This window comes from Populus alba, chromosome 5, assembly GCF_005239225.2.
Source record: "Populus alba chromosome 5, ASM523922v2, whole genome shotgun sequence".
In the NCBI taxonomy this organism is placed as follows: domain Eukaryota; kingdom Viridiplantae; phylum Streptophyta; class Magnoliopsida; order Malpighiales; family Salicaceae; genus Populus; species Populus alba.
The window spans coordinates 5527380-5542989 of record NC_133288.1 but is presented as its reverse complement, the minus strand read 5'-3'; the positions used below and the strand labels follow the sequence as shown (position 1 = coordinate 5542989).

Sequence of the window (15610 nt, the reverse complement as noted above, 5' to 3'; positions counted from 1 at the left end):
GATTGTTTTGGGATCTACAGGTTAGAAGAACTGGCAGATTTTGAGACTTAATGTAGATTAAGTTTCACCGTGACACTACTCCAGATTCCAGTAACTGACACTTGCAAATAGAAAACATCTGCTTTGAGATTAATTTTGGGTTTGCTTACTTGGTATTATGCGACGTCAGATTTATGGTAGCTTGAAAGAGTTGTGACTAAAATTTTCTTTTAGATTTCTTTGTTTGGGTAGTTTAACTTCTTTTAATGGAAATATACTGAGTAATATTGTTTCTGATTTAGGTTGAATAGAATGCAGACACTGACTGCGCTTTTGAAAAGATTGCTGCACTCACTGCCTCCCATTACCACTGGTGGTCTCTTGCCACTTGCATAATTTTCTTGCTCGACAAACTCCAGCAGGGACCTTGAGAGAGTTTAGTAAATAATTCCGGGAGCTTGTGGTAATCACAGGTAAAAATTTTGCATCTTGGCACCACTCTTTCCGGGAACAAAATTTCGATCACATAAATGATTATCCATGACCAATTTTGGCTGGGAAAACGTGATGAAGAGTCTTGGAGCTTATAGGTTCCATTATCAGACAAAGCATCGACAACGGCACAGGGGAACAATCCTGGAACTCTGGACCACAGACTTGGAAGGGAAACGTTAGTTGAAATTTCACTGTTGGAATGACATGAAAATAGACAACCTCCTATCCCGTGTTATGTATTATTACATTTCACTTCAATATTGTCTGACAGAGTACAATCCTAGAAAACAAGTGTGAAATGACGTTGAAATTGGTGGAAATACAGCAGGCAAAAGCCTAAGCTGGAAGCTCGAGTCGAAATGCCATTTTCTTGGGATAAATAATAGAACTATGATTATGAAACTGAAAAAAAAAAGATAAAAAAAAGAAGACAGGCTTTCAAATTTTGGGAGCTGTAAGGACCGTCTGACTTCGGACGCAGGACAAATTGGTGAAATTACATTGGAGGTGGGAGAAACCTTGCAGACGCCCACCATATCAACGCCAGAATAGTTTCATCATAGACAAAATAGGAGATCACACAAAGGAAGAACGAGGAGCCTACATGACTGTCATAAAAATTATGAAAGCACATTCTTTCCATTTTTTTCATGTATCTGTTTTCATTCGAGGAAACATCAAGCTAATGTAAAAGGAAATTACATACTTTAAATGCATTGGAAAATTCGTTACCTCATCTTCCACCAGATAACTCAATAGCATCTTGGTCATAAAGTGAATCTTCTCCCAAGTCGAATCTTCTCTGCAATCTGCTGTATTCTTCCCTTCTTGTAACTTCAACGTGCTGCCATTCTTCCCACCTTTCAGCAAGCCCCTCTCCTTCTAGCATCCGCACAACCTCCGACATTGCTGGACGGTCCTCTGGCGAGGCTTGGGTACAGAGCAAAGCAACTTTTATCATCATCTCCACCTCCTGGATGTTGTAGTTTTTATTTAAGTTGCGATCTACAATAGCATCCAGTCTTTTCTCCCTCTCCAGCTTCTTGACCTTCATAATAAAACAACCGTAGAAGAATTACTAGCAAGTCAGAAAGTTGCATGACATGAAAATTAAAACATGCTAGAAAGAATAGACATCTGCAAATGATGTCGTAACTCCATGCAACAAAAAATAGATAATAAAGGTGGGGTTGAGAGAGACATGCATGCAAAGCAACCAAAAAACAATAGTGGATAGCTGTAATTAGCTATGGTTATCTTACATGGTCAAGCAATAGGACATCATCTTCTTCTTCCAGGCGTGAAAAGTCAATTGCACGTTGACCTGTAACAAGCTCCAGAAGCATTATCCCATATCCAAAGACATCAGTCCTTCCAGATGACTTGCCAGTGGACAAGTATTCTGGTGCTATGTGGCCCATTGTCCCACGAACTTGAGTGGTCACATTAGTCTTTCTCACATCCATCAGCTTTGCAAGGCCAAAATCACCAACAACTGCTTCAAAATCTTCATCGAGTAGTACATTAGCTGCTTTCACATCACGATGAATAATTTTAGGATTGCAGTGCTCGTGAAGGTATTCCAGCCCACGCGCTGCACCTAAGGCCACTCTTTTTCTGGTTGTCCAATCTAAAACAGGCTCCTCAGGTTTACGCTCTGCAGGTCAAGATAAAAAATTAAAACTCACTCAAAATTTATTCCGCAGAAAAATTTATAAAATAATACATTAGCCTATAATTTGTATATTGTATAGTTGACATTAGATATTACAAGGGAAAGAGGTACATATATTCATCAAGCATACTTCATACATAAACTATTGCTATTTGGATGTTCAAAGGAATCAGCTGATCCTTGTCCTACTCATCAGTAGGTTAGTACCAGAAGTAGTTCAATGCTGCCAATAACTATTACAAAATATCAAACTCTAAGCTGCATAATTGACAAACGAGCTTCTCCAAAATATCACAATATTCAAATTGTCCCCACTTTCCTTTCACTGTTACCCTTCTGTTTTTAAGTTTGTGATATTTGACTTACTTATATGGCAGATGTCGTTGCATCTCATGATCGCTAATGTTTTTTTAAAATTCAACTCCTATTGGGCACACACCTGATGAAGCCATTAATCAGATTAATAGCTAGAAATAAATTTTTATTTCCTGCCTAATAGTAGCTGACTTTGGATTTCATTTTAGAATATCTATACCTATTTTGTGGTAGAGTTTTGGTGCCTATAGTGCATCCATTCTGTGTTGTGAGAAAAAAGTATGATTAATGAGAATTTGCCACCAGAGTCTATCCCTCGTAATAAAAAAAATCAAGGAGGTTGCCAAGCTATTGCTAGGGTTTACTTTAGCTTCTTTGTTCTATCATCTTGTCCTGCATCATGTTTCTAAAATTGGGAATTAAATTCTCTCATACTCTGATGGAAACAAAATCAGGTCAGGTTCCAAATATCACTACTTTTTTGCATTCAATGATTTAAAAAATGTGAGAGAAATGTAATATCAAATGATAATATATATACACACACACGCCCATTCATTCTGAGTTTAATCATTTAGATTCAACAAAAGTGAGAGAAATGAACATGAGACAATCTCAATCCATAAAACTGACCATACTTGCTAAACAGAAAATGATTATTGACAATTACCTCAAATGCAGTTAATTGAACAAAACAGTTAAATATGTTAGCAGTTCCTCTCAAAATCCTGTGCATAAATAACTAGTACCTCTTAGACGATAGGCCACACTTAAATTCTGCATGAATGGATACACCAAGAGGCGTTCTGTTGTCGTTGTGCAAAACCCTATCAGACGTAATAGGTTCCTGTGAACAGCTACACTTATCATCTCAACTTCACGTTGGAATGCTGCATCACCACCAGGACTTTCAAAATCAGTTAAACGCTTCACGGCAACTTTGGTATTATCAGCAAGCACTCCTTTATAAACTTTTCCAAATCCTCCTTGTCCAAGGATATTTTCCTCACTGAAGTTGTCTGTGGCAAGCTGCAATTCCCTCCATGCAAATCGTTTTAACTGACCAAATGTTATTCTTCGATCCACTTCACCTAAGCAAATGGTAAGAAGGGCATTCAGAAAAAAATTTAAGTGTAGGAACTTAAATTCTTTAATTGTGATTTTTAAAAAAATAAAAAAAAGTTTTACATTTTGTATAAATTCCCAAACTTTCATGATTTCTAGAAAATAGAACATATGTTTTTTTTTTTGTGTGCCAGCAATTTGATCCAAGAAGTTGCACCAATCAATCACAAATAAACCATTTTCCATATATTTGATTCCATTTTCAGTCACAAGAGGAAATGTTCATTGAAATAGAAGAGGTTTCAAGCAGACAGGATTTTTGAACAATTTAAACCCTAGACAAATTATCTGAATCACTATAGGATGACTATAAGTAAGTATGAGAGTTCAATTCGTGATGAGACACAAAATGATTTTTACTCAGATCCATCCAACATGGAAAGTAGTTATCTAATACCTATAATTGCACAAAATTATACATGTTACGACAAATATCCCATAGTATCATAGACTAAAACAATATATGCAGCGTTATAAGTTTTTCTGCTTGTTTGACCTAATTATATATCAATTATAGGCAAGAAAAAAAAATTCCTAAGATAAAATCATGATAGAATGCAGCTAACCTCATTCTCTTTGGATTGCAGTCTAATTTGTCGATGTGCTCTTTTGAGCTAAATTTTCAACAATATCATAAAAGGATCTTTATTTAAATAGAAGAAAGCTCATTTTTTTCTTCTCATAACATGTTCAATGACTGGCTCTAGTTAAGATGAGTGGATGCAACTGAATTAGGAACAAATATGAACCCATAGCAAGCGGCTAGAAGACATGCATGTTACATCCACTCATCAAACACTAACTGCTAAATGGAAAATATATTCCAATAATACACTTCAGTTAAAGGAAAAATAACTGCCAATGTTAGACAGTATTTTTCCCTGATCCTTGTTTGTCGTTCAGTAAATTGTACATGTTACCTGAAGTATGGATACATAACATAAAGTATAAAGCCTGTTATTGTAACCTTTTATCACATTATTATGATCATTAAAAATTAGCTGTGTAAAGAGTTAAAAAAAAAGTTATTTGTTACTATAATTAAAACTTTTGCAAAAAAAAGTGTAAACTAAATTTCAAATTCCGTACTGGTGTAAATGAAGTCAGCTTAGTTGAGCCATAAATTGAAGCTTTAATAAAAGGAATTTTATCACATCAAAGACAATAATTTGGCCAAGACAAGCAACGATTGTCAGAGTAAAAAAGCAAAACAGGACTGGCCAAAATTGTGACATGATCTATTATTTCTATTTATTTCTGTGCACGTAGCAGCAAGTAGCAGCAATGCAATTATTTGATATGTGCTTAAAGGCAACTCAAACCTGCAACATCTACAAATATTTCACGTTTGTAGCCTTTGCGTCTACCCTTGCAAACAAAAAATAGCAAGCCTCCAAACAAAAAAAGAATTACAAATCCTCCCACAACTCCAACTATAATTCCAATCTTTGACTTATGTGAACCACCTGCCAACAGATGAAAGGATTAGCAATAAGCTTCAAGAAAACATAACTTTAACGAGTGCTGTCCAAAAAACATCTCCAATAAATCAAAACAACAAGTACAATTACCTGAATCACCACTATAAGATTCACAGAGATGCAAATTCAGCCCACCACAATTTAAGTGGTTTCCTGTAAAACTGAAAAAATTGACAGAAATTCAAATTATGTTAAATTTTGACAGTTACATGACACAGACCATACACGTGTGCGCACACCCACGAAAGAAACAACAAAGAATAAGTCTAAATGAAAAAATTAGGAGTTGAAATAGCACTAATTCAATATTCGTTCATACTTGTATTTAGGAATTTGGAATAAATGATTAGGAACTTGACCACTGAGATTATTTGAATCGAGCAGACTGCAAAGAAAATTTCACCCATGTCATCAAAATCTTGAAAAACTTCCAAGGGATATAAAGCTATATGATTCGAGTGGGACTGTAAGAACAATTTAGGAATATCCCAATCTGGAGTCAACAGACAGCTTAGCTATCCTGTATCATCTAGGTATTGAACAGGACACCATCACTTACATATTGGTTAAGTTTTGAAGACTAGCAAGTGATTCAGGGATAGCTCCAATGAGATTGTTTTGACTCAATGTCCTGCTTGCATGATAAGAAAATCATATCAATCATGATGAAGTTTGGAAACATGTAGAGATATATCTCATATACCTCTCTAAGGACAAGGGGAACAGAGGGTATCACTTACAAAAATTGTAGCTTTTTAAGATCACCCAGGGAAGATGGTATTTCACCACTTAAACGATTATTTCCCAAATCTAAGCTGATCAAACTTGACAAATTTCCGAACTCTTTTGGTATCCCACCAGTTATGCCATTCCCTTTCAGTGTTCTGCATGATGAATGCAATCTAGTGTATATTATTATCCAATTTGAATATTTACAATCAACACCCTAAAAAGCCATCCAAAGGGAGGTAACTTGAAGCTTTATGAAACACAAATAAAAATTTCTCATCAACAAAATCAATTACCTTGAAAATATCCAAAGGTTAATGTGAAAACATTTTCTACATGTATAAATCTATTAGAGATTCTGAGTGTATTATGGTATGGACAATTTTTCTCATCAACAAAATCAACTACCTTGAAAGCCATCCAAAGGTTAACGTGAAAACATTTTCAACATGTATATAATCTATTAAAGAGTCTGGGTGTATTATGTCATGAGCATGTTCATGTCCATTGGTGATCTATATGCAATGTGTGAGTATGTTAGCACGAAAATGTGATAGGGGAAAGAGTCAAACCAACAGCTGTAATGCCATGCCCAAAAGGAAGTGATTACAATAGATGGAAATTCTGAACTAGGAAGATTTCTCTCCCACCACTCCGAAGAAATAAAATGCCAAATTGACTGACCATCAAAGTCTAAAAGGTTGAACTAACTCTTTCCCACAATTACTAGTGAAGTAGTATATGCTCTCTAATCTACGGCCTTATACAATTAGAACCATCCACAATAATAACTATCCTCTCGCACCCTAAGTTGCTTCTATCATATACTTGGCTTGTCAATTTCCCAGAAAATTCCAAAGGTCCCAAACTGATCCAACCAAACCGTCACTTTTGACATCTCATCCTTCTGGCAATCTTAGTGTGTTTGGTGAGGCAAAGTCAATGCTTATGATAGAGAACATATAGTAACACATCAAAGAGAACACGTAGTTTCAGCTTTCAGATACCAAAATATATGATAACTAAAGTCACAAAGCTGTTTATTCACGTTCCTGCATCAGAGCACAGTTATTATCCGCAACCCAGCCCGGGACATGGCCAATCCGTCCCTTGGTTGGGTTTAAAAAAAAAAGTCAACCCGGCAGGTCAACCAGCAGCGATCAATACCCAATTTGACTTTTAAAAAAAGATTTTCAAAATGATATCGTTTTAATTTAAAAAAAAAAAAAAAAATTAACCCGGGTTAACCTAAGACGTGACCCAGTGGTTAGGCCAGGTCATGGGCTGGGCTAGGTTTAATAACCTTGCATTAGAGTAATATCTACGCAGACAATTGAAGGTTAGTTTATGTGACCATTTTTAATATAAGAACTTAAAGGTCAGGAGAAGGGGAAAGAAAGGTTGGATCTTTGACACTAACAATTTCTTATTGTTAAGAAATCAAACTTAAGTAGTGTTACCAGATTAGGCAATATTGTATATATAGCAATAATTTATATTTACAGGATCTTTGTTGTTGGTAGAGCAATGATAGGGATTTATATGGTTGGTGGAGCAATGTTTAGGATTTCAAATGATTTGATAGAGAAAATCATGCATATAATTAATAATTAGGCTGTAAATAGGGAGAATTCTAACTATTTAAAGAGAGGCAAACCTCCACTGAGAGGCATTCAAACCAAAAACTAATTTCAATCTTTCTAACAAGTAGCACTAATCAATAGTCTCCATTAGATATCCCATCTTATTGGACATTTTCTTTTGCAGGTGTGCACGCAGGGGATTAGCATCTCATGTGTGATTCAAGTTTTTATCACTGCTGATTGAAATTGGTTTTGAGAATGAAATGCACCTAGTTTGGAAAGAAAAAAGGAATGAACAATTGCCCTCACAAAAACCAAATTCATCAAGAAAGCAAAATTCTGTGTTCAATACAACATACACCATACGTACAGTGTAGTGAGAGTCCTTAGAGCTCCTATCATAGGAGACAAGGTCCCAGAACAGTTGATGTCGGATAGCGTTCTGCAAACAGGTAAGATGTAAGTATACCCAATGTGTAAGATAACCTGTAATTCAACTAAAGGACATAATATTGCAGGAACACTAAATTATTTTATACATATTTATCATCTGGAAACAGCTGAAAGAAGAGGTAAAACCACATTGAAGAAAACATACACAGAAAAGACATTACTGCTTTTGTCACAGATAACATTCGTCCAAGTGCATGGATTAACTAGATTCTGGTTCCAATCTGTCAATTGATTGTTTGGAACATTCATCGAAAGCTTCAATGCAATTAGGGCATCTCCTGTAACCAAAAGTATTATTTACCATGTAGTAAGTTTATCATCTTAGCCTGTTCAATCAGTGCTGAAAAAGGAAACTTGCAATAGCTTAGTGCAGAAATTAAATCATAGAAGAGGATGAATGGCAGCATTCTCAATTTTCATTGAATGTTCATTATATCCATCTAATCATCAAGTTCACATCTATTTACATCTAAAACATGTGCGTGCACTCAGAGAGAGGTCATATTATCAGACAAAGTGGTCATGTATTGAGCTCGCCCTATCAACCACAAAAGGATTTTAAATATTAGTTTAGCCCTTTCATCCTTCCCACATAAATTCAGCATATGAAGATATTCTCAAAAACAACAAATACAGATAACTGGAATGACACCAGTCCAGATGTTTGTAGAATTACTCAAGTGTTAGATCAATTTGGAGAGAAAGATTGAACAGATTGTGGTTTGCGTCATCTATCATTGTCTTAATGATGTCAAAATGGCCACGTCAAGTAAAAACAGCAAGTTAGCTTATCAGAGAAGGGACACAATACCTTGTGGGTTGGACAATACAAAGGACTGCAAGTAAGCCAATATTAAGGCTGCAAAGAGCATTTCCATCTTCAATGACATCAACCCAGGTGCTCGATCCATTGAAACACACGAACCCAAGTGAAGATAGAAGTAAATTCCATCTGTGAAAAAATGGCATCGGTTTGAGTCATAAATGTTTGGATTACAAGATAGTGAATGCACTGGGGGGAAAGTTCATTCATACACAAGGAAAAAATTAAGCAGATCAAGCAGCATACACACTAGCATGGGCAGATCTTTTGCTAACAAGGAGAGGTCCTCGAGTTCATAAGATGATGATGAATGAGCTTAACTGCCTTGGCCCTTCCATAAACAGATGTTTACACTTAAATTGTCACCAAAAACTAGGTGTATGTAACAGTAATATTTCCACGCAATCATTCTAATTGTTAGACGAGATTTTTTGAAGCCGTTGCCAGGAGAGAAAAAAGTGCCATTCAGTCAAAACAAAAACAAGGAGGCAATCACAACAGGGTTGGGGGGGCTTATGACTTCAACTTCAAGTAATATCTATCTAGAAATAAACAGGAGTTGACTAATATAAGAAATCATTTTTCACGTAAGAACTCAAGATTGCAATTAAGCCAACGATTCTTCTCTCAGGTCATAACATAGTTTTGATGGAATATAACTAGTGCCAGAGAAAATCAAGCAAGGTATAATTTCCATTTCTTATGAAAACTTCCTCAGATTCCAGAAGAAGATGCAAAGAATCATCCAAATAGAACTCTAAATTAATTAACTATGGATTTTAGCACTTAATACAAGACAATCAAACAGAAAAGAAAAAACAATAAAAAGAGAAGCATGAACATGACATAATACAAGACACTCTTGGGTCTTTCAAATTTAGCCTAACCATTCTATTGAATTCAAAATCACAATTTTTATATGTGCTGACATATTCTCATGAACCAAACAAAGCTTCAAGCTTAGGAACCAAAACAAAAGAATCCAGACTCAGAAAAACAAACCCAAAAAAGAAAAAAGAAAACATACCAGATTCATGAAATGAGCACAGAAACCGTGAACTTGAAAAAACACAAAGGTACCTCCTTTAAGATAAAAAAGAACCAAACTTTAAGCGGAGGAATTATCAAGAAAGGTAAAGTACTTAATGGGGTTTGAGAGGGCGAATCATGGTTGGGGCTTTTTGTGAGTGTCAGTGATTGAGCTGTCTTCTACCTGCTTTAGCCAAACTATCAAAGTGGGTCTGTGTCTGTGTGCTTGTTCCACTTACAGATGTTTGTTCTCTGTTTTTAACAGCTAAAATCTAGAAAGAAAGCTGATTCTTTTTGCTATCTCTTCGTGTGTTATTTTGTTTCCAGATGTGTAATTTTGTCATTAGCTTAGCTTAGCAAGCTTTTGCAATTATTAGTGCTTCTCCACTTCCTAGTTGGTGAAGACCATTAGAGAGTTGTGGTCTCCTGGAACGGTATTGTAATTAAAATTGACTTCTACTCGACACGGGATCCTTGCATTATTACTACGTTAAACATCTTTTTTAAAACTAATTATATAAATTTTAACTTTTTTGTTTAAATGAATTGCTCTTTTTTAGTTTTTAATCAAGTACTTTCTAGTTTCTTCATCCAAAGTTCCAAACTCCTTTAATTGCTCTGTGTCTTTATCTAATGTACTTTGACTTTTACTAAACGCAAATTGCAATGTTGGTACACGAGCTTTTAATTTCTCTCATTCGAGTATATGATCTTTATTTATTTTTTGTTTGGTACACCAACTTTTTTTTATTGTGCTAATAAATACTTCCATGAAACAATAAATACGGGGGGCCATGCACTCCAAGATTTAAGATTTAAAATATGATTTGCAAAGGCGCATATGAAGATTATGAATTTAAAAGAATTTCTCTTAAATATATCAGTGGATGGTGTGTATAAAATTAAAAAAAAAACATGTAATTTTGAGATTTTGATTGGAGAATACCCCAATTGCACTTGAAAATAATTACTGATGAGACAGGGACTATATTTGAAATTAAAAAATACTTGAGGTGAAACCATGGTCCCGATTTGTAAATTAAAATTTTAAAACTTATCCCAAAAAGTTATTAAATTAAAAGTTACTTGGCTTTTAGTAAGTTATTAAATTAATCATTTAAAATTTTCAATTTTTTTTCCAATATAATTTAAACTAATAGCATTAACCTGTTGTAACATGTCTATATAAAGCAATAATACTTCTTTCCTAGTGATATTTGGTTATCAACAAGAAAGGTTAGTTGGTGGATGTAGTCTCAGCCAAATCGTTGTAGATCTTGTAACAAAAATATAAAACTTCTTTCCTAGTCAATTTCAACTTTCAAAAGAGTTCAAAAATAAAAAAAAAATAAAAATAATTTTTTTTTAATAAATTTAAAGTAAATTGTTATACTTTAAAAAAATAAGATTAAAAATGGCATATATCTCTAAAAATTATATTTTTTTATTTTTTATCCTTAAAATATCAGTGTAAAAAAAACTTTTATTTTAAAAATATTAAATTAAAATATATAAAGATAAAAATAGTTGTTATAATAGTTTTAAAACTCAATTAAGAGATCGATTTTGGGACAAAACCCGAGTCACGAGTGACAAGGGATCAGCTCCATTTTTGTTTTTAAATTATCAAAACATCTTTTTAATAAAATAAAAAAAAAAAACAATGGGTTTTTTACCCTAATTTTGACTGGATTTTACTCCTGGATACGAATCAACTCAATTTTTTCAGGTTAGGCTAGGTCAAACCTTTTTCTATTTTTAAAACTTGGATTGATCCATGTTCTGGGTTAGTCAGGTTTTGAATTAGCTTGTAAGATAGTTTAGGTTTTATAACTAAAATTATTATATTGTTATTAATTTGAATACTCAATATGAACTAATAAAAAAAAGTATTGTCTAATTATTTTTTAAAATATATAACTTTAATAATAATACTTGTTGAAGGTAAATTATAATTTTTTATATTTTATAACATTTTATTCACCATCAATCAAATAGAGATACAAAAATTATCACTTTATCTTGTATATAATTACAAGGTATAATTCTATTATATTCTCCTGATATATGTTGTCTTCTTTATTCTTATTATTTTTTTCATTTTTATCTCACAACAATAACAAAAAAATTGCTAGAAAGCCACTTTTTTTTTGTGATATCCATTTAATGTTTATTTGTCAAAAAGATGTGATGAGGCAAAAAAAACAAAAACAAAAAAAACCATAGTAGATGACTACAATAACCTGCAACTATAGTTGAGAGATAAACGAAACCAAATTAATACAATGCAAAGATAATCTGGTCAATTTCCCCAATTGGAGTTCGGTAAATATTTGCCCCAAATTATGCTGTCTTTATTTTTTTTAATTATCTATTTGAGTAGATGCATTTATTTATAAATTTATTTGCTTGGAACTATGTCCATCCTTTTATTTGGCTTGGAAGTACGGTAATTTTTTTATAAAATATAATTATTTTAAAGCACAACTCATATGTTACAAAAATAATATATATATATATATATATGAATTTTATAAAAATAAAGTACCACACTACCACTACACATTCAAACCAAACATCCCCCTAATTTTTATAGAACAAAACCAGCAGCCGTGCAATAAAGCGGTCGCCTAGTGCCTAACATTTAGGCAATTGTCAATATCAATTGGTAAACATCAACGACACTTTATCTTTAACATCTGGGTTAGTGGTACACGAGATGAAACTCATTCAGCCTATAGTTATAAGCCTAGTGGGTTTTTATCTTTTATAAAAGATAATGTTTTTAAAAAATTGAAATTCTTTCAATAAAAAAATTAAGTCAAAACCAAGTAAATTAACTATCCATATCATAATATTTAAACAACTCGATAAAAAAAATTATAAAAATTTAATTTTTTTTAAAAAATCTAATATGAAACGAGGAAGTAAAAAAAGAAAATTAATGTTGTATTAGCTTTCTCATGACCCATGTTATTATACTGAAAGCATCCTATTTAAAATCATAAAATTTAATCTTCAACTAATTAAATTTTCAAATAATAATTTTTTAAAAAAATTATACAAAAAAAATAAAATAAAAAATAACGTTATTAATAACTTTTTATACTCAGTCTTCTTGTACCAACCTCCCATGCCAAGTAAAGTTAAATAACAGGAAGCACCTTTATCGTTGCTTTCCATAGATGGAGAGACAATAAACAAATAAATAAGCAAGCATTTTTTTGCTAATAAACCATTATTCATTAAAATATATAAAAATAAAGGCTCACAATTACCTTTTCTTTTCTTTTCTTTTTTTAATAAAAACAAGAAGCGTACGTTAGGAGTATTCTACAAGTCAAAACATCATTAATCGCTTGGTCCACAGGTTGTTAATTCATTGAAAATCAAGGGTAGACCTTTACGTGATAGAAATCTTTCGAGCTATCTTTACCGCTCGCTCGGAGGCCTCGTATGGAAGACCTGGCTCGAGCTTATTTGCTTGAATGGTCACTGGGTTATCTCCCGAGTCAACCTTCTAGGTCAATACAAAATCGAGTCACGCAGTCAAAGCAATTAAAGATCATGTATCTTTCATCGCAGGCATGTGTCCCCATTCTCTGATGACTGCACCGTCGTGCTCCACGGTATGAACGTGACTGGTGGTGGAAAACTGGAATTGTAGTGTGTGTGTGTGTGTATCATTGTAGATCTGTTTCCTCTGTAAAAAGAGAAAAAACAGAAAAACAAGACAAGAGATGAAAGAGACCACTAAACTGGATCATTTCTTTTCTCAACTTTACAAATAATTAAAATCAAGATTTGTCAAGCAATATCGGACACTACTAGAAAAAAGGCCAATTAGCATCTGAATTTAGCAACGGATAATTCCGTTGCTAAATTCAGCAACAGATTTGCAACGAATTACTAGCAACAACTGAAATTTCACCAAAAGATCCATAACTCAAGCCAAATATCATTAATATCACCATCGAACATCAAGGTTTCTCCTTGTAAACGGGTTGGGTGTTTCACGGTTTTCTTCAATAGTTCAGGTAAGTAATTAAGGGTGTTTCACGGTTTTCTTCGGAGAACAGAAGGCCATCCAGCCAAATTAAACTCTCTCACTCAAAATAGACACGGCGGCCATAACCTTTTTCTCTTTGTTACGTACAAATTACAGCAGAACTACAGTAACATTCGGCTCTTTTAGTTAATCATTGAGCTCGAGTCCAAGTCAAAGAGACAGGTGAGAGCGTGTTTCCACCTACAATTATTCACTTGATGGGTCCCTGCATACACTCTACTAGTGAGTGGCAGATCTTCATGGTGTTTTTTCTTTCTTTTTTTCCCCATAGCATTAAAGAACTCTCTTTATTGAGAGCATGAATCATGCATAACTCATGGGGTTGGTAGAATCTCACCGGAGAAGAAGAAAAGAAGAGAGAAGAAGATAAATAAAACGTCAAAATTGAATAACAAGAAGGGAGGCGGGGATTTGGAGATGGGCCGGCCAACAGGCTCAGAGAGGCAGAGTTAAGCTCCGGATCAGACATTATTAATATCAGGTCCAGCCCAGTGATCGTTGCCCAACCAGAATGTATCACCTCTCTAAAAATAAGTGACGAAACCCAAACCCAGAATCTTAGGATATGTTTCGTACGGGGACAGGGAGGGATTAAAAGGGCAACTTTTCATCTCTTTCACGCGTGTTTGACACAATTTGTAGGGGGTTTTTTACGCCTTTTATTTTGGATTGTAAGTATAATATTATTTATTTAAATATTGATTTAATTTATACGCTTTTTACATTTTTTACATCCCTGATACTTTACCTTTAAATCTTACTTTTCTTAACATTTTTGCTTGTTTGTTTTAAAAATATTGATTATTATTATTTTTTTCTTTAAATTAATATTTTTTTTAATATTTTTATATTGTTTTAATACACTAATATCAAAAATAAATTTTTAAAACATAATCACCATCACATTTTTGAATATATTTTTCATCTTTAAATTCTTAATTCTGTACCGAACACAACAATAAATCACTTTCATTTTGTCCAACCCATCTCTTTCGAGGTGAATTCTTATTTATTATTAACAAAAAAACAGAAGATTTTCGAAGCATTGCCTTTGATTTTCTGTTCGAGGGGGATTCAATAAAGGAGGGTAGGATATAATGTTAATATATCAGCGGAGGAAGGACCGTTTCATTGGTGGGCTGTGAACACCTCAGCTGTTGAAAACACGTGCGAGTCCAATGAATCATTCACGGGCCCGTCTTCGAGAAATCACATGAGAAACGCACAGTTTCGTTGATTAATCAAACAATTAATTAAATAAATAAATAGTAAAACGTTAAGACCGAGACTTGTGACGGTGACTGGCATTGACAGCATGGTCGTAGGTATCCAGGTTTGGCCCTTCACATGGGAAGATAAATTAAATTAATAAAAAGCTTGTTGACCAGCAACCACTCTTTGACAAAACTCGAAATTAACAAATCAAATGTAAACACACTACTCAAAACGGTATCTGCTACTGACAATGACATTTTCCCTTTTCTATGCGAACTGCCAAACAGTCCCTTCGCTTGTCATTTTCACCGGCCCTCTCCTTTTTACGTGCTTTTATTCAACATTAACATCTACTTTATTATTAATATACTAAAACATTTTACTTTACGACTAAATACCAAAATGCCTAGCTATTTTTCACCGTAATCATCATTATTTTTTAATTATTTTTTTTTGAAGTTTATAATTTTTATTATTTGTTTTTCCAGGATTTAGTTATTCTGATCTTTTCAAGGAGTTAATTTTTAACTCGGTTTGACAGGTTAAGTCGGGTTAATTTAAGTTATTTTTTGTTATTATTTTTTTAATTTAATTTTTCAACATTAAAGTGATTGAAAATTAAATTTCATATTTTTTTAT

The 15610-nt window shown here is 33.5% G+C and overlaps 1 protein-coding gene across 6 annotated transcripts; it reads right to left on the bottom strand.

Annotated features, from left to right (window-relative positions):
- Positions 1-679: 679 nt before the first annotated feature.
- On the bottom strand, positions 680-10136 carry LOC118031449 (probable LRR receptor-like serine/threonine-protein kinase At5g10290). Of its 6 annotated transcripts, none has more exons than XM_073409334.1 (13): positions 9686-10136; positions 8647-8787; positions 7981-8113; positions 7753-7824; positions 5811-5954; positions 5630-5704; positions 5390-5455; positions 5161-5231; positions 4912-5055; positions 3214-3555; positions 1737-2131; positions 1207-1522; positions 680-1082 (listed from the first exon to the last, which is right to left on the bottom strand). In XM_073409334.1, exons 2-12 carry the CDS (start codon positions 8744-8746, stop codon positions 1208-1210), a joined length of 1857 nt encoding a protein of 618 aa, XP_073265435.1. In that variant the 5' UTR covers positions 8747-8787; positions 9686-10136; the 3' UTR covers positions 680-1082; position 1207. The 6 variants fall into 6 exon arrangements, with proteins under 6 accessions (XP_073265435.1, XP_073265436.1, XP_034891790.1 ...); XM_073409335.1 differs by having other exon boundaries at positions 680-1074; XM_035035899.2 differs by lacking the exon at positions 680-1082 and having other exon boundaries at positions 1084-1522; positions 5630-5701; positions 9686-10135.
- Between the last annotated feature and the right edge of the window lie 5474 nt (positions 10137-15610).